This window comes from Tamandua tetradactyla, chromosome 14, assembly GCF_023851605.1.
Source record: "Tamandua tetradactyla isolate mTamTet1 chromosome 14, mTamTet1.pri, whole genome shotgun sequence".
Taxonomy (NCBI): domain Eukaryota; kingdom Metazoa; phylum Chordata; class Mammalia; order Pilosa; family Myrmecophagidae; genus Tamandua; species Tamandua tetradactyla.
The window spans coordinates 88,680,040-88,706,880 of record NC_135340.1 but is presented as its reverse complement, the minus strand read 5'-3'; the positions used below and the strand labels follow the sequence as shown (position 1 = coordinate 88,706,880).

Sequence of the window (26,841 nt, the reverse complement as noted above, 5' to 3'; positions counted from 1 at the left end):
TTCTTTTTTTTCAACAAAGAATCCATACCCCTCTCTCAAGCTCCCCGCCTGTTGACATAATTCCTTTGTGTAATAAGTTTTAAGATCAGGAGGTGTAAGTTCTTCAATTTTATTCTTCATTTTAAAGAAGGTTTTGGGCATTTTGGGCTCCTTAACCTTCCATATATATTCAATGACTGGCTTTTCCATTTGTGCAGAACAGGCTATTGTAATTTTGATTCTGATCACATTGAATTTGTAAATCACTTTGGGTAGGATTGACATCTTTAGCAGTATTTAGTTTTCTAATCTGTGAGTGTGATATGTCCTTCCATTTATGTAGGTCTTTGATTTCTTTTCATTTTCTGTGTATTAAGTCCTTTAAATTCTTGTCTAAATTTATTTGTGAATATTTGATTCCTTTAGTTACTTTTGTAAATGGTCTATTTTTTTCTTAAGTTCCTCTTTGAATTGTTCATTAATAGTTTTTGGAAATACTACTGATTTAAAAAATATTTTTAAAGTATTTAAAATTTAATTAAAATTAAATATTTTTTATTGACATGTCCTCAAACACATATAATCCAGAAGTGGTGTATAATCAGTGGCTCTCAATATCATAACATAGTAATGGATTCATCACCATGGTCATTTTCTAGAACATTTTGCATCACTCCAGAAAAAGAAATAAAAAGAAAAATCTCATACATCCCATACCCCTTACCCCTCCCTCTCATTGACCACTAGTATTTCTGTCTACCCAAATTTATTTTACCACTTATCCCCTCTATTATTTATTTATTTATTATCCATATTTTTTTACTCATCTGTCCATACCCTGGATAAAAGGAGTATCAGACACAAGGTTTTCACAATCACATGGTCACATTGTAAAAGCTGTATAGTTTATACAGTCATCTTCAGGAATCAAGGCTACTGGAACACAGCTCAACTGTTTCAGGTACTTCCCTCCGGCCACTCCAATACATCATAAGCTAAAAGGGAATATCTATATGATGTCTAAGAATAACCTCCAGGATAACCTCTTGACTCTGTTTGAAATCTCTCAGTCACTGAAACTTTATTTTGTCACAGGAAATACTACTGATTTTTGCGTGTTGATTTTGTTCCCCTCCACACTGACAAATTCATTTATTAGCTCTAGTTGCTTTGTTGTAGATTTTTTTAAGATTTTCTGTACATGGGATTGTATCAACTACAAATAGAGTAAGTTTTACTTCTTCCTTTACAATTGGATGCCTTTTATTTCTTTTCTTACCTAATTGCTCTGGCAAGAATTTCCAGTACAATGTTGAATTAACAGTGGTGACACTGTCTTATTCCTCATCTTAGGGGGAGAGTTTTCAGTCTTTTACCAATGAGTGTGATGTTAACTATGGGTTTTTCATATGTACACTTTATTTGTATTGAAGAAGTATGAAAGACAACGTGATATTTGTGGCCATTTAATTTAGAGGCTCAGATTTGTGGACGACCCAGACTTCAGTGATACAGAAAAAGAATTTGTTAGGAAAGTAATCAAAAGATTGTTAGAAATGAGATATAGTTACATCATCGGGTGGACAGCACCAACACCTGAAAAGAAGTACTGAGGAATCCCAGAGACAGCATTTGGGTCCTGACTGGGAAAGTTCCGAGCAGAGCGTCCTCCTCTCCAATGAGATTCTCTCTCTCTCTCTCTCTTTCTGAATGCTTACATGCAGTTCATATAGTGTCTTTACACAATAGTGGCTGACTTCCAGTTAGCTTAAATGACCGGGCCCAGGTAGTCTCCTGGGAACTGGCTAGGGACCCAGAGGAGCTTCCTGGGACCTAGATAACTTTATCAAAGTCTGTCTCCTTTTGGGAGGATAGCCAGTCCTCCCAGCTGGAGTGCACATTTCCACAATTTATTGCTAAGGTCACGCAGTGGCAACCTCAGTTGAGCAGAACAAACTCTACAAGCTTAATTTCCCTTTCAGAAGTTTTTTTCTGTTCCTAGCTTTCTGAGTATTTTTGTCAAGAAGGAAATGTATTACATGAATTGATTTTCTTATGTTGAGCTATCCTTTCATCCCTGAGATAAATCCCACTTGATTGTGGTGTATAATTCTTTTAATATGCTGTTAGATTCAGTTTGCTAATCTTTTATTGTGGATTTTTGCATCTATAGTCATAAGAGATATTGGTCTGTAACTTTCTTATAGTATCTTTACTGGCTTTTGGTATGAAGATTATGTTTATCTTGTGGTCAGGAAGCGTTCTTTCCTATTTAAGTTTTTGGAAGAGTTTGAGCAGGATTGGCACTAATTATTTGAATGGTAATATTCACCAGTGACGCCATCTAGTCCTGGACTTTTGTTTGTTGGGAGGTTTTTGATTATTGGTTCAATCTCTTTACTTGTTACTGGTCTGTTGAGATCTTCTATTTCTTCTTGAGTCAGTGAAGATAATTTTCGTGTTTCTTAGAGTATACCCATTTCATTTAGTTGTTGGTGTACAGCTCTTCATAGTATCTTATGGTCATTTTTATTTCTGTGGGGTTTGTAGTAATATCCCTCTTTCATTTCTGATTTTAGTTATTTGCATCCTCTCTCTTTTTATCTTTGCCAGCAGTCTACTAAAGGTTTGTTGATTTTATTGATATTGTAAAGGAACCAGCTTGTGGTTTTTTTGATTCTAGTGTTTTTTAAAAATTCTTTTTCATTTATTTGCAATTTAACATTTGTTATTCCCCCCCTTCTGCTTTTTGTCTTTAGTTTGCTTTTCCTTTTCTAGATCCTATGATGCGGTTAGATTTTTAATTTTTAAAGTTATATATTAGGGTTCTCTAGAGATACAGAACCAACAGGAAATATCTGTAAATAATGAGATTTATAAAAGTGTCTCATGCAGCTCTGGGGGGATGCAAGAGTCTAAAATCCATAGGGCAGGCTGAGAGGCTGGCAACTCCAATGAAGGATCTCGACGAATTCCACAGAAGAGGTTTGCTGGCTGAAGAAAAGCAGTGAAAATTCTCTCTTCTCCCTTAAAAGTCTTCAACTGATCGGATCACATCCAACTGTTTGAATTCTCTTGTTTGTGGAAGATACACCCTTAGTTGATCTGTATGTAATTAGTCACAGATGCAGTCAGCTGACTGTTGAGTTGATAAACCAGCCTTCTGGTTTATCAGCCAGCCATGAAATATTCTTGCAGTAATGGTTAGGCCAGTGCTTTCCTGACCAGACAACTGGGCATCTTTCACCTCACCATGCTGACACAAACGCAACCATCGCAGAAAATGAAAAAAGTGTTGCAGACATTTGTATTTAGTTTATAAAGCTTTTAAAATCTAATAAATAAGAAAAGACACTTTTACTTTTATTAATATCCACATAACTCAAGTTGAACGTATTAAATCCATTTTCAGTTTGGAGTAGTTCTCTCAAACATTTGAAGTTCCCTTTCTAAGATTAATATATTAATTTTTTGTAAGCATTTAAATGCTTCATAAGACAATTTTTTTAACCATAACAAGCCAAACCTTTTTAGATACTTTTAACAACTCCTACAAGTTGAATACGTTAAACTTATAAAATATAGTCTCTCAAGTTCTCTTAAATATTTCAATACAAATTCCAGTCAAATTCTTAATCACCCTTGTAAAATCACTTATTTTAAACTGGAATCACATGGCTAAACTGTCCTCTTTCTGCCAGGATCCAGTTAGTTAGGGACATTGCTCTTTTGACTGGTAGGATGGCAGTAACCTCTCTTCACTCATCTTACTACCAGACTGCATTCTGTGCTCTTCCTAACTGGGACTTCATTGTAGACAGTTTAATTAGATTTTACTGAATTCCTTCTATTCCTGGCTTTTGGGCACATTTCTAACGTTATGCTCATTACTTGGAGAGGTAAAAGTGATCCTCTGGGTGACATTGGTGTTACTTCTTATGCATCAAATATGTGTTTAAAGGCAAAGGATAGATACAAAACGGTAATTCAGAGAGTCAGAGCTGTGCTCCTTTTAAGCTATAGTAGGTCTTCACTGGTGTGGAACCAGTGTGATGTGATAACAGGATGGATAGCACGGGCCATCCTCAGGTACAGGGTTCTCCCTGAAGACACTTTCCACTCTGGGTGGGAATGCAGAGGAAAATTAGCTCTGTCACAAAATGCCTTCGAAGAGGTCTGGGAGATCAGAAAAAGCCATCCTATCTGAGACTCAAAGTAGGAGGAATCAGGTTCACTGGAACTTTGATTGGGAGACCTTAGAGGTGGACTCGGACACTATGAGGCCATGAGCAAGCAGAGCAGCAGGGCTGTGGGTGTTGGCTGAGTGCTCCAGCAGAAGGAGGAGTGTGGGCTGAGTCTAGTAGGTGCCAGATGGAGCCCAGACTCTGGGATTGAGCGGCTTATCATGATGGGCATTTGGTGGAGCCCTCTACCCCCTGGCATTCTAATTTGAAGTATGTTTTATGGAACTCAGTCAGGGAGCACTGTCTAGGGATAGATGGAAGTGGTTGGAGATAACAGGAGATAAGACGAGTCCAGATTCCTTGATGTGGTCTGCATTAGAGGTCATGGGGGTGTTTTAGCAGAGCCAGATTGGCTTTGTTCTGGAAGGGCATATTGCTTAGACTTGGCTATTGATTGTGTCTGGAGGACCAGAAAGAGAGAGAAACCATAGAGGACACAGGCTTTCCAACCTGGGGCTGCCAGGGAGTGGATTGTAGCTGTGGCTGGGGGATGGTGGGTGGGATGTCTCAGAATTTAAAGGCCTGCAGAAGATTAGAGTCTCAGAAGGATGAAGGCTACTTGATTTCTCAGTAAGTTAGGTGTCTGTTTCCTGTAACCACTTGATGATCTTCATTGCCTCACTGTCTTTCCGTATCACTCCTAATTAAACCTTTCCAATGAATGGTCTTTCTACAAAATGATTTTATAATCAATGGTCCTCAGTCTATTTGCATCCATGTGTGGTGTTTTTTGACACAGGAGCATTCTGATCTTCACATGCAAATTTAAATTTAAAGGTGTTTTTCTTTATAACCAGCAGGCACTCTTATTCATGGCTTCTCCTCACTCACGCCCTTCACCCCCCAAAGAGGGGTGGGATAGGACAGGAGCTGTGCTAGAAGGTGTTCTGGGCATGCCGTGCATCAATGTTATTTGGTAATAAATGTAATGGTTTTTATTTGGGGGTGGGGTGCAAATCACAAAAACTCTGGAGTATACATTTTTGTGTTTTTCTGTACATTTGTTTTATTTTACAATTAAATTATTTTAAAAACACCCATCTGTCATTCTGTTTTAATTATGAGAATTAAGGTTTGTTGGCTGAAAATTCCATTTGAGCTAAATGTTTTGTTCTAGTTTGCTCACTGTCAGAATGCAATATACCAGAAACAGAATGGCTTTTAAAACGGGGAATGTAATAAGTTGCAAGTTTTCAGTCTAAGGCCGTGAAGATGTCCCAGATAAAGCAAAGTGTATAGAAATGTCCACTCTAAGGCATCCAGGGAAAAATAACTGGATTTAAGAAGGCTAATGAAGAGTTTCTCTCTTAAGTGAAAAGGTACATGGCAAACATAGTCAGGGTTTCTCTCTCAGTTCGAAGGCACATGGCAAACACAGCATCATCTGCTAGCTTTTTCTCCTGGCTTCTTGTTTCATGAAGCTCCCCAGAAGGCGTTTTCCTTCTTCATCTCTAAAGGTCACCGGCTGGGGAACTCTGCTTCTCATGGCTATGTCATTCTCTGCTCTCTCAGAGTCTCTCTTTTATAAGATTCCAGTAAAGTAATCAAGACCCACCTAGAATAGGTGGAGACGTGTCTCCATTTAATCCAGTTTAACAACCACTCTTGATTGAGTCACATCTCCAGGGAGATGAAATTAAGGTTTCAGACATACAGTACTGAATAGGAATTAGAAGAAACAGCTGCCTTTACAAAATGGGATTAGGATTAAAGCATCGCTTTTCTAGGGCAAATACATCTTTCAAACCAGCACATGTTTCTTCTGCATTATATTGACAAGGAGGGTGATATTTAGCTTTAGTTTTGGCTTAGACATACAGTATGTGTGATGAAGGGCCAGTCACTTCAAACCAGTTGAGCCTTCATTCTTTGACTTGCAAATGGACATGTTCGTGTGCCCAGTTTGCTTCATAGATGTCTGAAAATGCTTGGTAATTATAAAGGCATTAAGCAGATTTATGTTTTTCTTGGAGAAACACTGGAGAAGTATAATGTACCAAAATACATCCTGTAATGAGTTGTCACTGTAATTTTATTTCCCTTAGGTAAGTAATTTTCTCAAATACTTCTTATTGATTAATAATAAAATGAAGAGTTATTGGCATTTTCAAAATTGTGACTGAAAATTTCTAATCTTGAGAGTAATTAATATGCAGCTAGTTCTTCTTTTTACCAAGATGCCTGATCAAATTAATTTTTTAATTTTAATTTGTGGAGCAGAGCCTTCGTGGAATTTTCTCGCAACCCAACAGAGAGATTTAAAACACTTCCTGCAGTATATATGGCAATTAAGATGTCTCAACTAAAAGTTTCTCTTGAACTCAACGTTCACCTGGCAGAGGAAATTGAAGGCAAGGTTCAAGGAGGCACTGTCTCCAAGCTCAGGAACACCAGGTATTTTCAGAAGGGAGAGGGCAGGGTTCTGCATCTACCCTTGGATGTCCACATGTTATTTTATATGCCTGTTCACCTCGCCTTGCTTTTGAGCATTAGCTTGGCACTGCACCCTACACACTCTGGTGGCATCCTCCTTCAGCAGCTGAGTGTGCTTGGGTGCAGCCCTCCGCCTCCCTGGCCGTCTGTGGGTCCCCTCTCGCACAGAAACTACCTTTTACACAGGCTGGTGAGAGGAGTGAGTGGAATCATTCACATGGTTTCCAGTTAACACAGTAGGGATTCAACCTAATGTTAGTGTCCTTCCTTTCTCCTCATAGTTAAGCATTTTTTGGGGGGGGAATTCTCTTTTAAAGCAAAATAGAATATTCTTTGTTCTCAGCAAAGCAGACAGTGGGACAAAGTGAAAGTGCCATCAGGAGCACTTACTCACCAGCACAGGCCCTTGCCCCTTCCCTGTCTAGGTTTCCTTTTCTCCGAGTCTGTCCGCCCAAAGGGAGGGACATTGCCACCACGGCAGTGCCACTGAGCGTCAGGTGTCTTTTTCTTTTGTACCGAAGTAAATCACCCATCAGCACTTGTAACAAGTTACTTTGATATTTTGGCCATGTTCTCACAATTGGATTTGTGGAAAGTTTCATCTATCATTGCCTTTTTGAAGTTTTGTTTTGTTTTTAATTCCACGAGAAACTTGACAAGAATTGGAGGACTTGGTGAAGAAGGGAAAATGTGTTCCATTTAGTTTCTTCTGTTGTCTGATGATGTGGTTTCTGAGAGTTTGGAGTGTCATGGGCTTAGTCTTAGGTCGTAAAGAAAAATTGTCCCGCTATATTGAAGTGAGATTCCGTTTTCTTGTGTAACCAAGCGCTGAGTAATTTCCCTCTGCCACTCCTCTTTAGTAACTGGGCCTGAAAGGTGGGGGAAGAGTTGGACTGGAATCTGTCTTACAATTCTTTCCCTTTATTTTAGAATAAAAATATTAAGGGAAATTTGAATTTTTATCAAACTTGTCTTTTACCAAAATATCCCAGAATTTTAGCAGTTTACTATGTTGTTGCTTTACTTCTTGGGTTTATTTAAGAATTATTTATGTGTTTTCTAATATCATGTCGAAACAAGAATGCATTTTTATAACTTTTAAAGGTCAAAGCTGCTTTTCTTTGAAACCACAGTAAGCAAGCTTTGCAGGTCCTAGGTTTAGAGTTCATGCTTTTGAAGGTAGGCATTCTGAAAAACCTCTAATTGTAGATTGCGTTCCTGAGAATGGATGAACTAGCAGTCTGTCCAAGGTGGCCCTGCCCCTCTATCGTGGTAGTGTGTATATAGGAAGCCACCCAAAGCTGACATCTGATTTGAAATCAACTATGTCCTCTCTGGCTAAGATATTTTATTAAAATAAAATGTTCTTTTCTTATAGAAAATAATAATTCAAGTTACAACTTCGTATATATAAACATGCTTTCTTTGTAACATTTGATTTTTATTTTTTTAAAAATCATATTATATAGGGTGAATGTGGACTTCCAAAAACAGACAGTAGATCCTATGCAAGTCTCATTTAATACTTTTGACAAGTCCCAGACAATTACAGATCTCCTTTTAACTGTTGATGTTACAGAGGTAAGAATGGTTTGATGGAATAATTGGAGCTTTTCAATTGTCTTGATTTAAGATTGGCACATTGTGTATGTGAAACAAGTTTATACATACATGCACACACACACACACAAAAACCTATGTACCTTATAATCCAGTAAATGTGGCTGAGTTTGAATTACTGTGCTTGTTAAATGGAAATGTGGCTGTTACATGGAAAATGAAATGCAAATAAATATTTGTTATAGAATGAAAGTTTAATTTTTACAATGTTAGGTACCTTTAACACCTTAAAACCTGTTTTAGCAACAAGATACATAATGCCTTAGGCTTGTGTAATTATTTTGTGTGTGTGTGTGTAATTCATTATATATCACTGAAACTAATAGTGGCACCATTTTTCTATAGAACGTGCTTTTTACTTCTTTAAAATAAAATGTTAATTAAAATATATATGTATAACTTTTGGTGGAGCTGCACATCATTTGGAAAAGTTCACGCAAAGATCTCCATCACTGGCAGATTAGAAAGCTCTATCAGTTGGAGACCCTCATGCTCTTGTGGCAGCAGTGGCTGGAAGCTGCCCAGCCAGAGCCCTTTCCCATAGAACACCCATCCTTGCATTGCTCCACTTGGGTCACGCATCTGGCCCTCTCAATTCTGGTAGGCCCTGAAGAAACTGGGCTTACCACCTTGGACTTAAAACAGAGATAAAATACTTCTTTTTAATTATATGACCTCTCAGAGCCTTACTCTTGAGTACACTGATGGGTCTTGTTATCCCTAGGAAAAAGATTTATCACACACATTGCCTCACTTTCGTTGAGGGAACCCTTTTTCCTTGTAAAGCTTCCTTTCAAAACCTGAAGAGCCTGAGGTGTCGAGGGGTGCAGCATATGGAATGCTGCATGGAATATTGTGACAGCTTGGTACCTTCAGCATGTGTTCCTCTCTTAGCAGGAATTCTTTCTAGATTTCACCTCTGCTCATCTTCCTTCTTTTTAGGTGGTCGAAGTGGGGCACTTTTGGGGATATAGAATTGATGAGAAAAATGCAGAGGTTCTGAAAAAGCTTACTGCTGAAATAAACCAGCTGAAGTTGGTGCCTTTGCCTGTTCACCCACATCCAGATTTGGTCTGTTTGGCACCTTTTGCAGATTTTGATAAAGAAAGTTACTTTAGAGCACAGATCCTTTATGTTTCTGGAAATTCTGCTGAGGTATGTTTTTCTGTAACAAATAATTGAAGGTAAATGAGACAAGCTTACAGTTGTTTATAGAACATCTTCTGTAATTATAGATGGAAATGAAACATAAGATTACAGCTACAAAAATACCCTGAGTTATTGGCCCAGTGATGTGTAGATTTACCTCACGCCACTGTGAGAATTTGGTCCTTGCTGTGGCTGGTACAGGTCCTCACTTCCAGCCTCTGTCACAGTGTCTGCTTCTTTTGTTCTCGAGGTGTTCTTTGTGGACTACGGAAACAGGGCTCATGTAGACCTGGATCTTTTAATGGAGATTCCCTGTCAGTTTCTGAAACTCCCATTTCAGGTAAGTTGGCAGAGATTCCACGTGAGGATTCTGTTAATCTGGAAAAGACTGCAGGTCATTGTGGTCCACCCTCTGAACTTGAGACAGGGAAACCGGGTCCCCAAGGGACCTATGAACCAAATTTTCCCTATGAACCAAATTTCGTTTCTCCTTTTTTCTAAAAAATATATTTTCACATGTTTTTGTTCCAGTATTGTTTTGGGAATGAGTTACAATATATGGAGGTTTTTAAACTATACAAAAATTATTTTTCAAAAACTTCAGTAGTATTTGTAATACTGTTTCTAAGGTTTCTGATTATCCTGTATTGTAACCAGACAGAATTGAGGTGGGCCAAAAGCATGTTCAAATATAACATTTCCATCAGTGCAGAAACAATCAAAGTTGTTCTAATCTTTTGTGTGTTAAAAAACAAAAAATTAGTTTCTTTATTTAGGAAGCCCTCACTCACCCCAAAATTGAAATTATCTTTAGTAGAAATTTTATGGAACCATTTATGAAGATAGACACAAATACCAATTTTCAATTTTGTTGGTATTTGGCCTAAATGTTTCACTCATTTATAAAACTGTGTTGTCCATACTTTTCTACCTACCCTGAAGGCTCTGGAATTTAAGATTTGCAAAATGCGGCCCTCTGCCACATCCCTGGTGTGTGGCGAGCACTGGAGCTATGGGGCCACCCAGCGGTTCGCCACGCTGGTGAGGGGCAGTGCCCTCCTGGTGAAGGTCTTCTCAGCCGTGCACAGCGTCCTGCATGTGGACGTGTATCGGCACGTGGGGGCCCAGGGCATTGTCAGCATCCGAGACATCCTGATCAGCGAGGGCCACGCGGAGCTCACTGAGGAGTCCTATGAGTCCAGAGTATGTTCCTTTGTCTCTGGGGGAAGAGAGGGAGGGGGAGGGGGAGGGGGGAAGGAGGAGGGAAGAGGGTAAGGGATTTGGCCACACCTGTATCAAGATCTGTGGTGCCATTTAAATGTCTTCTAGGTTTCTTTGAGACTAAAATTAACAGTAGCTGGGAGATGTTTTGGTGGGTGTCCAATTGTTTGTCTTCTTTTCCTTTTTGGCATGAAAATTAGATTTAAAAATGATTAAATTTGGAATTTGGAAATATTAAAAAAAATGGATTCTAAGATTTGTCTGCCTAGATACTCATTAAGGACTCTTTCATTTTGTACCTGTTTCATCCAATTTAAGTGGAGGATGATCTGTATTTCTGAGCTGGGAATAGAAATGTCTCTGTTTATGGGAAATAAAAATAGAACACATGAAGGAGCATTCCTCCACTTGCAGAGATCTCCTAAGATTGTCTCTGTGCAGCTTTCTAGGCAGGTTGCCAGGGCCTTGAATTTAGAGACATCTTACCTGTTGAGGGGGCTATTGTGAGTGCTCCCAGGGCTTTCGGGGCAGGGTGGGGACTGGGACCTCGAGGGAACCTAAGTGACTGGGATTCAGGGCTCAGGGAAGATGCAGAGCCAGGAGGCTTCTGGAGGCTGCGAGGCCAGAGCCTCCCTTTTCAATTGGTCTCAGATCATTTTGATCCCTATGTCATTATTTTATTAACTAATTTGTCTGCCTGTGAAATAAGTATTTTAATCAATTCTTTAAATTTTCTATATAAATATATGAAAAAAACTTTTAGAGAATTATGGTAATATCCCCAACATAAATAAAGCCGAAATTTTCTATGCAGATTGTTATTTTAAAATATTTTCTATTTCAGGGACTGTTATTTTTTAAATTTTTCTGATGGATAAAAAGTAGTGAGGGCTGATGAATTGAACCTTTTTTCATCCTATCTTACTTCTTTTGTTTGGATTTTTAAATATTCTTTAAATTCTTTAAAAATATTAAATATTTTTAAATAATAAATTACCTCTAATGTCATAAGGGCATAGACATCAGCTGAGAATAAAATCATACTATGAAAAAATTTTATTAGGTTGAAATAAAGTACTTATAAAACAATTTTTTTCTATTAATGAAACAAATATTTCTTTTCTTGTTCAGCAAAGCCATGAAGTTCTCAAGGGTCTCTTTTCCAAATCAGTAGAAAATAGTTCTGTGGTAGATACATCTGTGCCATCTCCTGTGAAAGATGATGAAAAATATTTGATCCGACTTTTGTTGGAGAGCTTTTCTTCTAATAAACTGGGTGCTCCAGACTGTAAGGTAATTTGTAGGAGTTGTTTAGAAGTATAATTTTAAGAATTAATTTTATTCTGTGTTTATATCCTGAGCATTGTAGCCAGTAGTCAGGATGGGGATTTCCTTTCCTGGTGTTCAGTGCTCAATCTTTTCTTACAATGGACTCTACATTCGTAAGAGAGAAAGATAGTGTTTACTGTAGGAGAAGAGTTTTGACTAGCGTTTTTTTTTTTTAAGCCCTCTTTCCCAAATGCGACCTGTGCTTTTTTATCAGATCAAAGAAAAAGGGCATCAAGCTTTCAGTTCTGGTCCTCTCCTCTGAGACGAGGCTCCTTAGGCTGGCAGGTGTTGGACCGTTAGTCACCTGACAGAGGCATCCGAGTTAGGTGCCTCCACCTGGCTGGATAAGACTCTTGGCAGCTAGCAGCTGGCAGCTGGCGGGTGACCTTCCCTGCTTAGGAGTGACACTTACTGTTACCCAGCCTTGGGCTATGTGGTTTCACCTTCCCTACTAACTGGGTTGGCCTGATGCAATTAAGAGAGTCATGCTTAAGTATTTGACCATTCTGTTTTTGGCTAAAGGCTTTCTTAAATAAATACACACAAACACACAAAGGAATGTTAGTGAAATCTTTATTGGAGGAATTTTTTAGATCCCAGAAAAAGAGCACTTTAAGGTTTTTTTTCTCCCCCACTGAATTTTGAAGAAGTTATGATTGAGATGTAACTTTAAGGGGGGGAAAAAAAGGTTGATTTTGGGATTTTTTAAATGCGTCTTAACTGTATCTTGCTTCCTAGTAGGTAATATTCTTTGTATTTTGTGTGTAAAGGCAGTACTTCACGGGCCTTTTAACCCTTATGAACTGAAGTGTCATAGTTTGACCAGAATATCCAAGTTCAGGTATGATTGACTTAACTCTCTGAAATTTTTTTCTCTGATCCTGTGTTTGCAGAATTTGTCAGAAACTAATCTTTCTTTATAACTAAACTGTTAGAATGTGCTGCCTTTTCTAACTCCTTCTAATTTATCTCCTAGCTCCAAATCTTTCTCTCTTCTACGAAAACTATTCTATGTAAGACATTTTTGAGTCTCTTTCATCAAAGACTTCATTTTTTTCTCTTCCTGTTACAATTGTTATTCATTTAGAAAGTCTTTCGAGTGCCCACTCAAAAGTGTGCCAGGAACAGATAAAGTTTGGGAGAAACAGTGGTGAACAAGTTATAGTTGATGCCTGCAAAAATTGATCATCTGGTATGGATACAGAAAAGAAAGTCAGTGACTATAACATGATGAGGGTTTTGATAGGGGCAGTAGCACATTATGAAAGTACCTCAGAGGGAGACCACACTCTAAAATCCATGGAGGTTTTCGAGAAAAAACGGAGACTGAAACATTACAAAGGAGTTAGCCCCAAAGCTATAGGTGTTAGTGGGGAAAGGATGTGAAGATTAGGTCAGAATTGTCCGGTGGCATAGACACAGGCCTAAATGTGAGAGTTTACACTCGTGAGGAATTGATTGGAGACTAGACTGGGAAGAACAGGGGACCAGAGAACAATGAGACTTGTAGAAATAAGCAGGGGACTAGATAAGGGTGCTTTTTATAAGCCATGTTTTAGACTCCCTTCTAATGTCAGTTGAGAAACCTTTAATATGCACATTTTTAATGGCAACTTTGGCTGCCAAGTGAATTCTGGCTCAGAATATCATCCCGGGACGAGTAGCCTGTTAGATATGCAGTCTCAGGCCCTACATAGGCCTAGATCCCACCAGAATCTGTGTATTTCTACAAGATCTTCAGGTGATCTGTATTTGTGTAAATATTTGAGGAGCCCCAGTGTGAATTCGGGAGTTAAAGTCTCCAGGAGCAGGAAGCATGCTTCTGAGGCTGGCCATGGGTATAATCCAGGGTGAGAAGACTTTGGGCTGTGCTAAGGCAGGGGCTGCTTTCAGGAGTAGAATCAACAGAGCTGTGTTTGGTTAGATGTCAGTGATGAGGAAACAAGAAGAGCTGAGGTACCCTTGTTTGGCTGCCGTAGTGCAGGGCACTTGAGGGTGAAAGGAAATGAATGTAGTGAGCCATGCAAGCTCCCTTTGCCTGGGTGGGAGGTGATGTTCATTGGTACAGGTTGGGGGTACGAGAAGGGGAGTCTGGAGTAGAGGGAGAGCTTTGGAAGTCGGCAGCATGTGGGCAGTACTAGATCCAGGGAGTGGTCAGGAACACCCAGAGGATGGGAGGAGCAGACTCGAGGGCCAGCTCAAGAAGCCCCAGCCTGAAGGGGTCCTGGGTGAAAAAGAGAGAACTGCAAGGGAGATGGTGAAGAGTCTCAAATAGGTTGCCCACTGCTAGCAATTGCTTCTCCGTGGTTGAGAGGTCTTCACCTTGGGGTGGGTGTAATGCATTGCTGAGCTGTTGGGTCAGGCACCCTTTGCTCCCAGCGATTGTCCCCACTGTGCCTCATTTCAGGTGTATCTGGATTGAGAAGGAAAGCATCAACTCTGTAATTATCAGTGATGCTCCGGAAGATCTTCACCAGAGAATGTTGGTTGCGGCTTCTCTCTCTGTCAATGCGACTGGTAATTAAAGGGCTTCTGTTTGTTCATTGTTCTGTTTACTTTTCTTTTCCTTGGCTTCAGTTCCTAGAGATTATTTCTCCTAAAATTAGTGGACAAATTTATGCATTTGTACTGTACTTTTGGGCTATTTGAGTGTATCAACTGGTACAAGTTTAGGAAAGGGCTTATATGACTTTTCCTTTTATATGGGAATCAGGATGACTTCCTTGGTCATTCATTCAGTCCATTGTGCTTGACTGCAGTGGAGAGCAAACCCAAATTCCTGGCCATGGAAGAAATCTCATAGGCTAAGGAGAGAGATAAGAGAGGTCTTTACCAAAGAGGGACAGATGCTGAAGCAGGGTAGCAGGGTATCTGTCTGCAGGGTCCTGGGGTGGGTTGGTGGGGCAGACTGCACAGAAGAGGAGTTTCCTAGGAGGAGGAACCTTCTGAGCAGTGTGAGCTAAATGCCTGGCCTTGACTGTGATTGTGAATATCTGACAGGGTCTACTATGCTATTAAGAGAAACCTCTCTGATGCCCCACATTCCTGGCCTTCCAGCTCTCCTCAGCATGCTGTTTGCACCAGTGATGGAGTTAAGGTATGTGTATGCCCGTACAGGTGTGTTGTTGATAGACGTGTGAGATGAGAGCGCAGGTGGGAGATGGCACACACAATATCACATGGGAGCTTAAATTAAAGTAGGGCAAAAGAAGAAAAAAATGGAGCCAGGAATAGGCTCAAGATAACTATTGTGATGATGAATACTCAGTGGTTAGTTGGCTGTGAGTGTGGTTATAAGTTTTCCAGCAGCCAGTCATCAACGGGAAACCTTATCAGTCCTCTTATCATGGCAGCTATGAGGTAAAAAGACAATTGCTCGGCAGATTTTGAGCTTTTCTAGGGTGCCAGGATCAAACAGGAATTGCTCCCCAAGATTTTAGGGGAGTGAATGGTGTGACGTGAGCAGAGCTCTTGAAAACATCCTTACAGTGGTGGCAGCTGCTCTATATGGTTTTCTTTTTTATCAGGAGGCATTTGCAGAACATTTGTTGTGGGTAAAACTCTAAGCTAGGCTTTGACCTGGGGGAGGGAGGGTTAAGAGAGGAGTAGGATTTGGTCTTTGGGAGTCATATTCTGGTGGACAAGACAGAAATGACCATAACGAACAGAAATAGAGGCTTTGCTGCAATTAAATGAGCCAGAATATGGGGCAGCTCCTCTGACTAGGAAGACAGAGTTAGTTGGCTTTGAGTCCATAGACTCAGCTACATGCTCCTCAGCATGGCAGTCAGGAGATAGGGTGGTTTTCTGTGTAAATGGGGACATTATAACATCCCTTAGTTGTGTATGTGTGTGTGTTTTTCTTCTTAATTATGGCGTCAATAGTAACCATTTTTGAAAAACTTTGGAAGGTGAAACAAGTATTTAATCTAGGGGTCCACCTTCTTCCTTTCACCCCAGGTGCTCAGTTTCTTACAGCTAGCACAGGGAGACCTTGAGGTTCACTTGGCCTCCGGGACCCGTCCTTGTTGTAGGTGTGTTCTCTGACAGTCTTCGAAGAAGTGCCAGCAGCCTTTGAAGAGGTGCTACTCTGTTGTGTACACACCCGTTAATTTCCATTCGTGATCACCGTCTAACGCACACCTGCAAAGGAAATCATCTCCACAGCATGGGTAGCCCCAGGAGCATTTGGTAGCTGCTCTAGAGAGGCAATCACAGGGCCACTTCTTTAAAGAAAAGTCAAGGTCTCTGGGTGAAGTTGCTTTATCCTCTAATTCTTTTTTTTTGATCTTTTTTTTAAATTAATTTTAAAATTTTTTTAAATGCCAAAAAACACCAAACACAAACATTCGTAATTTTTATCATTCCGTTCTACACATATAATTAGTAAGTCACAATATCATCACATAGTTACATATTCATCATCATGATCATTTCTCGGAACATTTGCATCTATTCAGAAAAAGAAATAAAAAGAAAACAAAAAAATTCATACATACCATACCCTCCACCCCTCCCCCTCACTGATCACCAGCATTTCACTGTAAATTTATTTTAACATTTGTTCCCCCTATTATTAATCTTTATTCCATATGTTTTACTCATCTGTCGATAAGGTAGATAAAAGGAGCATCAGACACAAGGTTTTCACAATCACACAGTCACATTGTGAGAGCTATGTCATTATACAATCATCTTCAAGAAACATGGCTACTGGAACACAGCTCCACATTTTCAGGCAGTTCCTTCCAGCCTCTCCACTACATCTTGACTGACAAGTATGTGTAAGAATAACCTCCAGGATAACCTCTCGACTCTGAAATCTCTCAGCCACCGATACTTTATTTTGTTTCATTTCTCTCTTCCCCCTCTTGATTGAGAAGGTTTTCACAATCCCTTGATGCTGAGTCCCAGCTCATTCTAGGATTTCTGTCCCACGTTGCCAGAAAGGTCCACACCCCTGGGAGTTATGTCCCATGTGGACAGGGGGAGGGCAGTGAGTTTGCTTGTTGTGTTGGCTGAGAGAGAGAAGCCACATCTGAGCAACAAAAGAGGTTCTCTTGGGGGTGACTCTTAGGCCTAATTTTAAGTAGGCTTGACCTATCCTTTGTGGGGTTAAGTTTCATATGAACAAACCCCAAGATTGGGGGCTCAGCCTATAGCTTTGATTGTCTGCACTGCTTGTGAGAATATCAAGAATTCAACTTGTGGAAGTTGAATTTTCCCCCTTTCATACCATGTTCCCCGAGGGGGACTTTGTGATTACTTTTTATTCACTGATCAAATCACTCTGGGATTTATCGGGGCATCAGTCTGGACAAACCAACAAAATCTCATGTCCTACTCAAGGTTCCACTTACTTGCGGTGTTCAATTAACCTGTCTACATAAGTTATAGTAGGAAATGCACTAGTCAAAATATAAATTTTGTACCAAATAAACATTTTTTGCTTTAGTCTCACACATAAGGTAAAATTTGAGAATATTAATTACCATCTATTTTCAGCACCCTACAGTAATGACATTCCTTTGTTCTTCCTCATGCAAAAACAGTTTTTTAATTTGTCCATTTAGTCACTATCATTATACACTCTAGGCATTCCAAGAGGTTATACCATCTCAGTCTTTATCGTCTGTCTTTCTTTCTGAATTCATTTGTGCCCCCAGCCCTCCTCCCTCTATCATTCTCACATTCAGCTTCATTCAGTGTTCTAACATTATTGTATTACAGTTAGGTAGTATTATGCTGTCCATTTCTAAGTTTTTACATTCAGTCCTGTTGCACAATCTGTATCCCTTCAGCTCCAGTTACCCAATGTCTTACCCTATTTCTATCTCCAATACCTTACCCTATTTCTATCTCCTGATGGTCTCTGTTACCAATGAAATTCTCCAAGTTTATTCACTAATGTTAGTTCATATCAGTGAGACCATACAGTATTTGTCCTTTTGTTTCTGGCTAATCTCACTCAGCATAATGTCCTTAAGGTCCATCCATGTTGTTACATACTTCATAACTTTATTCTGTCTTAACAGCTGTATAATATTCCGTCGTGTATATACCACAGTTTAGCTACTCATCTATTGATGGACGTTTTGGCTGTTTCCATCTCTTCACAATTGTAAATAGTACTGCTGTAAACATTGGTGTGCAAATGTCCGTTTATGTCCTTCCCCTCATGTCCTCTGAGAAGATACCTAGCAATGGTATTGTCGGGTCATATGGCAAGTCTATATTTAGCTTTTTGAGGAACCGCCAAACTGCCTTCCACAGTGGCTATACCATTTGACATTCCCACCAACAGTGTTTATCCTCTTAATTCTGTTGATACTCTATGGCAATCATTTGCAACCTGGAGATTAAATGATATCTATATATCTGTATCTATATATACGTATAGATGTATTTGCCACCTCCACCATATTCTTTTTATAGAAAAAAAGGGAGAGAAGTGAGGATTTTACGCTTTGTTTCATTTGTTTTACATTTTGTTTCTGTTTTTAAAAGGAAAAGGAGGTATATTATTTCCCTTCATCCAGCAGAGAGAAATATAAGTAGAGACTCCTGGGCCCATTCCTGTACAGGCTCATAGATTGACTGTGGCTGGTGTTTATGACTCCCTCCTTTACTGTGACCTCTGCATTTAGCTAACACCTCAAAAGTTAGGGGCGGCCCAGTCCTCAGTGGCACTGCCTAAAAATTAGGTGCTGAAAGTTTTCTCTGCCATGAAGCTTGTTGTACCCCATGCCTATCCAGGAGCTCTCCAGTTCTCACTCCTCCCGTTTCTCACGGGGAGCCGAAATCTTAGTTTCCCTAAATAATCAGAGCAGCTGACAATTTGAGATTGGGATTCAGTGAACTCATTATGGCTAATTACCCTAATGGAGCATTCCTCCCCAGGGGAGGCTCCAGAGTAGAATTGGAAATCTGGGGGGATGAGACCATATGCTAGTGCATCTTAGAGTATGTGTCATCTCCATGGCAGTGCTCCAACCTTGAAAGGGTGTGTCTCCAAATAACCCCAAGTGAGGAAGAATCTTTCAAAGCAAAAACAGCAAAAGGTTATCAGTTCAAACTGCTAGAAATTGAATGAGGGTCGACCTTTTACTATGTGTTCAAGCTGTCGTTTTTCTGCTCCCAGGTACTGTGGGATAGGAATTCCAGTAGGGCCAGCTTATCTTTGTCCCAAGGTGGGAGACAGAAGGCTAGTGGATGGGGATTGTCTCTGCTCACTCTCAGGTCCTGTCTCTGGTTCTGGCTGGGGGCTGGAGACCTCATTCTCTCTCCGTGCAGCCCTCCTCACGTGGCCTCTCTGTGTGGGCTCCTTTGGGCTTCCTCACGTGATGATGGCTGGGTTCTCAGGGCCTTCATCCCAAGAGTGAGCCATGTGGAACTGGCCTGGCTTCCAGGGTCATATTCTGTGTGCTGGTTTGAAAGGAAGTATGCCCCCTAAGAAAAGTCATGTTTTAATATAAATCCCATTTCTTAAAGGTAGAATAGTCTCTATTCAATGCTGTGTATTTGGGACTGTGATGGGATCATCTCCCTGGTTGATGAGATTTAGTTAAGAACGGTTGTTAAACTGGATTAGGGGATGACATGTCTCCACCCATCTGAGTGGGTCTTGATTAGTTTCTGAAGTCCTATAAAAGAGGAAACATTTTGGAGAATGAGAGACTCGGAGAGAGCAGAGAATGCTGCAGCACCACGAGGCAGAGTCCACGAGCCAGCAACCTTTGGAGTTGAAGAAGGAAAGTGCCTCCCGGGGAGCTTCATGAAACCAGAAGCCAGGAGAGTAAGCTAGCAGATGATGCTATATTTGCCATGTGCCCTTCCAGCTGAGAGAGGAGCCCTGACTGTGTTCACCATGTGCCTTTCCAGATGAGAGAGAAACCCTGAACTTCATCGGCCTTCTTGAACCAAGGTATCTTTCCCTGGATGCCTTTGATTGGACATTACTATAGACTTGTTGCAATGGGGACATTTTCTCGGCCTTAGAACTGTAAACTTGCAACTTATTAAATTCCCCTTGTTAAAAGCCATTCCGTTTCTGGTATATTGCATTCCAGCAGCTAGCAAACTAGAACAGATTTTGGTACCGGGAGTGGGGTGCTACTGCTGCAGTTTGCAAATACCAAACATGTTGGAACGGCTTTTTAATTGGATAAGGGGAAGATTCTGGAAGAGTTGTGAAAAGCTTGATAGAGAAGGCCTAGAATGTTTTGAAGAGACTGTTGGTAGAAATGTGGACTCTAAAGACAATTCTGATGAGGCCTTAGACAGAAATGAGGTCCGTGTTATTGTAGACTGGAAGGAAGGCGATCCTTGTTTTAAAATGGCAGATAGTCTGGCAAAATTGACTAGTGGCTTTGGCTGGAAGGCAGATTTTAAAAGCCATGAACTTGGATATTTAGCAGAAGAGATCTCCAAATTAAATGTCGAAAGTGCAGTCTGGTTTCTCCTTGCAGCTTATAGTGAAATGCGACAGGAAAGAGATAAGCTGAAAACTGAACTCTTGAGTAAAAAGAAACCAGAAGTTGAGGTCCCGGAAAATTCTGGGCCTACAGAAAGGGAGACTACAGAGTATAGTGTGGATTTAACCAAATGTGGAACAAGCCAGTCATTTCAGAGAAAGTCAGGATCGGACACGGAGTTATCCAGGAAAGATTTGTGGAAACTCCTTATATCTGATGGGCATGATCCAAGGCTACTGCATAGAAAGCCAACGAGAGTGCTGTGGGACCTGTATAAACAGAGCTGCTGCCAGTCTGGACTGAGGGGTTCAGAGAAGGGACACATTGGAGGAAAAATAACTTCAGAGGTAAAACCGTGGAGGCTGAGGTCTCAAGTCAGGAAGCCTCGGGCCAGGAGAGTGGACCCACCCAAGCCCGTGGAGAGGGTGAGTTTGCCCCAAAGGCAGAGAATGGGCCTTCCACCTCATTGCAATGGAAGAGTCATGCCGCCTCAGGCCTTGGAGAAGGTGAAGCACATTCCTTGGGGTTTGGGGGGAGCCTGGCTGCCACCACATGGAGGGGTTAAGTGTGTGCCCCGGAGATGGCAGAGAGCCCGGGTGCGGCCCCAATGCTTGGAGAGGGTGGAGCCGAGAAAAAGGTGGTCTCCCCAATATCCCCCAAGGTTGCATTCAGACAGAGGCAGGCGTAGGCATTTGGAAAGGGTGGGACTGCCACTTTCTAAAGCCCTGAGGATAAATGAGTCTCAGACTTTGAAATCTAATGGACTTTGCCCTGGGGGTTTTCGAAACTGTATGGGTCCAGTGACCCCTGTGTTCCTTCCTCCCTATGGAAATGTGTCTGTGTATCCTGTGAATGTTCCTTCTTTGTATGTTGGCAGCAAATAACTTGTGGATGAGTTTTCAAAGGTCCAAAGCAAATGGAGAAAATTTTGCCTTAGGACAGACCATGCCTGTAACTGACTTGATGACATTTTATACTGTCTCTAATTTTGTACTTCATTGTATTGCTACTGAAAGGTTTAAGGTTTCTAATATTGTTATGAAATTAATGTATTTTGTATTTGGGAAAAACATGTCTTTTTTAGGGGCCAGAGGGTGGAATGTGCTGGTTTGAAAGGAAGTATGCCCCCTAAGAAAAGTCATGTTTTAATATAAATCCCATTTCTTAAAGGTAGAATAGTCTCTATTCAATGCTGTGTATTTGGGACTGTGATGGGATCATCTCCCTGGTTGATGAGATTTAGTTAAGAACGGTTGTTAAACTGGATTAGGGGATGACATGTCTCCACCCATCTGAGTGGGTCTTGATTAGTTTCTGAAGTCCTATAAAAGAGGAAACATTTTGGAGAATGAGAGACTCGGAGAGAGCAGAGAATGCTGCAGCACCACGAGGCAGAGTCCACGAGCCAGCAACCTTTGGAGTTGAAGAAGGAAAGTGCCTCCCGGGGAGCTTCATGAAACCAGAAGCCAGGAGAGTAAGCTAGCAGATGATGCTATATTTGCCATGTGCCCTTCCAGCTGAGAGAGGAGCCCTGACTGTGTTCACCATGTGCCTTTCCAGATGAGAGAGAAACCCTGAACTTCATCGGCCTTCTTGAACCAAGGTATCTTTCCCTGGATGCCTTTGATTGGACATTACTATAGACTTGTTGCAATGGGGACATTTTCTCGGCCTTAGAACTGTAAACTTGCAACTTATTAAATTCCCCTTGTTAAAAGCCATTCCGTTTCTGGTATATTGCATTCCAGCAGCTAGCAAACTAGAACATTCTGTGACCTGTGCTACAGTCAGAGTCTTGGCAGGACTCAAGGAAAGGACCCTGGACCTTTCCTCTCAAGGAAAGAGTGTCACCTTCCCACAATAAAAGTGGTGTGCAGGATGGGAAGTCTTTGGAAGACACAGTCTGCCACGCTCTAGATTCTAAAATCTAATTTGACTTGTTTACAGTGTATACTTGTACTGTTTTTGATGTTGAAAATGGTAATTACCCAGGAGGAATACCTCGGTGAAGCAGTGGGGAAAAGAATTTCATCAGTCTTGCAGGTGGCTTTCAGAAATCAGCTTTATTAAGCAAAGACAGACATCAGCAGGCACAGCACCCTTTTAGGTGGGCTTAGCCCGAGCAGGCTGGCCCCTTCCTCCCAGAGTCAAACCCATTTCTGCTACCGCAGTTGGGCATAATGTGCATGCTTATGCTGAGGTGGCCTTATGTCTCTATTATGCGCATGCTCTTCTCCGCTCCCCCTTGCAGTAATTGACCTAGTCATCTTGTGTCTTGACCGAATTGTGCGGCTCAGTGGTTTGGCTCAGAATGTTCTATCTCTAGTCTCAGCCTGAATCTCACAGCCCCCTCCTCGACATCCCCCTCCACCCTTCCCTACCTATTTTCCACCTAACAAAATGAAAAAAATTTGATCTGCATCCTCTATTTTTAAAAAAGCCTTAGAAAATATGAGAATAAAGCTGTGATGGTATAAAAAATCTTCTTCACCTTCAACAGTAGCTTCCACAACAGCTTAGGACACCAGCTGCAAAGACTACCAAGGTACTTGGTCAACTCAGTTCTGACTCTTAACTGCCAAGTGAGGCCAGACCGGCAGAATAAGGCCGTCCCCTGAAGATGGCCTCTTAAGCTTTGCCACAAGCTCTGGGGTTCCCCAGCTTCTCACATTTCTGACCAGTGGCTACAAATTTAGGGGTTCTACTACCCACTCAGGTTCAATAGTTTGCTAGAACGACTCTCAGAACTTATTGAAAGGACTACACTTAGTTATGATTATAGCTTTATTATAGTAGAAGGTTACAAATGCGAAGAAGCCAAAAGAAGAGATTCACGGGGTGAGATCTCGGAGGATCTCAAGGGCCAGTCCTTGTCCTCTGCTCATGGAGCGGATGCACCACCCCCCAAGCCCTTTTCTCACATGGACGCCCATTGTGGCCTCAAGGGTCCCGAGGCTACATGGGGTCTCTTGATGCAGGTGTGATTGATGGAATCAGTGCCTATGGGGTTGAGCTTAACGGCAGCCCCCTCCCTACCCAGAAGTCAGAGTCCCTACCCCAGTCACCTGGTTGGTGTTTTTTGGTAGAGCCACCCCTCCCTCCCCCAAGGCTGCAGGTGTACCTGGCCCCTCCCTGTCTTTTCATTAGCATATGAACTATCAGGTGTGGTCCTGGGAACTGCAGGAAGACCAAAAGAGGCTTCTTTCTCTGGGAATTCCAGAAACTTAGTTTTGCTTCCCCAGTTGCAAAGGCCAGAGATCAGCCATCTTTTCATTTTACGGCAGAAGCAAAGGTGCCTTTTGATGATGAGAATGCATGCTGCCAGGGGCCTTCTCAGAACTTGGGGGAAGACTGACCTCAGACACCAGTGCTATCCTTTATTCCCATCCGTGGGGAGGGTCTTTAAACTCCGAGGCTCTCCATCTTGACCTTACAGGGCTATGGAGGGATGAAGGCATATCTGTTGCTCAGCAGGTGTGGGGGGACAGATGAGCACTCCCCATATGCCAAATTAAGTCCTGCCCTGTAGCTACTTCCTGGGGCGCAGGAAGGGGGGGAATCAGATAGTGTTTCTCAGGAGATGGCCTAAGAAGACTTGGAAATTCCATTAAAGGTTGAAGGAATAGTGTAAGGTAACACTTGCTGATGAGTACAAAAGAGTTTAACAGAGGGTTTTCATGTGGAAATTTCAGATTGGCTAATGTTTAACTTTTGAGGATATATATTTTCCTTATTGGTTCACATAGGGAGTCCTGCAATATGATCTGCCAGTATTGTTTTCTGTGGTATTTGCTTGAAATATAGCTGTCTGAAGAAGTTAGCCCTTCCAGACATAGCAGGAGTCAGCTAGTATATATTTCACTTCCTTAGTATAAGTTGTTTCAAAATGGCTTATGTCTACGATACACCCTTGCTGTGCTTACTCTTTATGGAGTGTGCTTTCTTTTGTTCCTATCATGAATTTTGCAATTTTCAGTTAGAGTCTAAATTATGCATTAAATGAGTTTAAAATATTTTTCTATGGTCTTAATTGCTGTTTTTAAAGTTCATGTAAATACTTAGCATTCAATTCCTAGAAGACAATCGAATACATTACTTTGGTTACCTTTATATTTGACTTAAGATTTAGAGCAGATGAGCAAAGAATTCCTACCCTAATATGAGTCAAAGCCAAATCTTTTAAGATGATGCTGGCTGAAGTACATATGTTACCGTGTATGATGGATCTACTTAAGTCTCTAAGCAGCTGTCAGTAAGGTAGAAGAAATGTGATATTTTATTAATATAAAACTAGCTGTAACTCTTAATTTTGGTGACCTCTGTTATTCATCACTTCTGTTCTGGAAAGGCTTGAAATAAATTGAAATCATAATAATTAAGACATTTAAAATAATGTAAGTGTGCATACTTTTTAAAGAAACATTTTGGTGACTATTGTGTAAAATAAATACCCTCTAATTTGTTGTAAATTTGGATCCTGGGTCTCTGCTCTTTGAATTTACTTAAAAGTGGGATTCTCTTTCATTTACATTAAACTGAAAAGGAAATGAATATATGTGTATGACTTCTTCTTAATGTTTGTTTTGCCTGGACTTTTTCATCACAGCTAAATTGTTCTGGAAAAATGGAAAAAGGTCCAAATTTATTTTTAATAAGAAAAATTGCAAAGGAAATCAGCAAAATATTTTGAAGGACATTTAGTATTAATGTTTGTTCATTCATTTTATAATTACTCCTTGATCATTTTATAATTACTCCTTGATTCTGCTGTGGACAGCATTTGAACTAATACCCCAAAATAGAAGAAGCCTGGCAGACTCCAGAGGGTGCCGAGAGGTGTGGTGTAGGAGGGGAAGAAGATGGTATTAGAAAGGAAGTTTCCTCACCAGAGGAGCCAATATTCCTGGGACTGAAGAGGGTGTCTCCAGAGAAGCTGGAGCCTGGCAGGGAAGGGAGAATGATGGGTAGAGAGCTAACTAAGCAGAGCCTCAGTTATACTGTGGCTTGCAGGTCCTGGTGACAAGTACATGCTTTACACTAAAAGCACTAGGAAACTATTGAAAACCTTAAAGAAGTAATAAGACTAGATTTGTTTTGGAAGGCTGACATTGCTAACACTGGGAAATAGAGTGAAAGAAGCAGGAATAGAAGTGGGGAAAATTGGTCAGGACGTTATCACATGAGTCCAGGTGAGGTGCAGTGGTGGCTTGGACCGGGCTGTTGGCAGTTAAGAGATGGAGAGGGTGAAGAGATTCAGGAAAACTCTTAGACGTGGAATTGAGGCCCCTCTTGTGGTTAGAGTTTGGGGATGGAAGTGAGCTTTGAATAAAACTGGCATATAAAACTTTGTACTATAGATGTATATAATTCTTTTAGGATAGGAAGGTGGGACAAACATCTTTTAAGCTTTTACTATGTGCTAGACTTTTTTCACAAGTCATAAGTATGTGTATAACCTTTCCTCTAGAAGTCTTGCTAATAAAAATTTAACCCATGGAAGGAATTCAAAAGTAGTTAGAAAAACAACATGGTGATAAAAATATTCTTTACGTCATCTTATCTGCAACAGTGAGAATTAGATACTTAAATACTGGGTTAATAAAAAAATGATTTTCTCTCTAGACATCAACTAGTTCCATCCCCCATCCTACATCCCATATTATTGGCAGCCCCTTCCAACATGAAAAAGTTCAAATGGGCATAGCCCAGATACCCTGAAAGGGAGAAAGAAAGATTTATACAGAAAAGGTAGGGTTTAACAAATGAATACGATTGCTGAATGATTATGTTGATGTTTCTTTTAGTCTCCAGTGTCTTAGAGCAACTAGAAGTAAAAATCTAAAATTGTGGAATTATAATCCGTATCAGAGTCTGAAATCTGTTCTACAACTAATTGTTGTTATGTACCTTGAAATTTATTGCTTTTTTATATATGTTATTTTTCATGAAAAAGAAAAAAAGTTGATTGTGATGATAAATCTATAGAAAATAAAATTTTAAAAAAGATTTTTTCTTTACGTGACAATATATTTACATATTTAGCCGTATGCAATCTATATTATGGAAGAGGAAAATGCACAAACAAAGTTAGTTGTTTTACTAGAGTTGACAATATTTAGGATGATTTCATTGGTTCATTCCTTTAATGTTAAAATGGTGGTTTAACAATTTTGAAATATTAACTCTTGTGAAAACTTTTCATTTAGGGTTGATCAGGCTGGAAAATGCTATACTGGAGCCCTTTGTGGTTTGGGATGGAATCCAACAACAGGGACTCCTATCCTGCCGGAGCATGACATTGAGCTTGCCTTTGATGTTCAGTTCAACGTAGAGGATATCATAGAGGTAAAACTGTGCTCATCACAGTGTACTAGTCAAATGGCCCTTGATTT

At 40.5% G+C, this 26,841-nt stretch overlaps 1 protein-coding gene across 8 annotated transcripts in view; it reads left to right on the top strand.

The window, feature by feature from the left end:
- The window catches only part of TDRD9 (tudor domain containing 9), a 231,751-nt gene that overhangs the window by 191,382 nt on the left and 13,528 nt on the right, over positions 1-26,841 (top strand). For all 8 annotated transcript variants that reach the window (XR_013162468.1, XM_077128393.1, XM_077128398.1 and 5 more), the window contains 10 exons: positions 6,444-6,617; positions 8,126-8,237; positions 9,219-9,431; positions 9,676-9,765; positions 10,368-10,628; positions 11,778-11,939; positions 12,746-12,816; positions 14,383-14,492; positions 14,976-15,072; positions 26,656-26,794. Coding sequence is in view for 7 of the 8 variants with exons in the window: in XM_077128393.1 (XP_076984508.1) it covers positions 6,444-6,617; positions 8,126-8,237; positions 9,219-9,431; positions 9,676-9,765; positions 10,368-10,628; positions 11,778-11,939; positions 12,746-12,816; positions 14,383-14,492; positions 14,976-15,072; positions 26,656-26,794 (1,429 nt within the window). In the remaining variant the exon portion in view is untranslated. The remainder of the gene's footprint in view (positions 1-6,443; positions 6,618-8,125; positions 8,238-9,218; positions 9,432-9,675; positions 9,766-10,367; positions 10,629-11,777; positions 11,940-12,745; positions 12,817-14,382; positions 14,493-14,975; positions 15,073-26,655; positions 26,795-26,841) is intronic.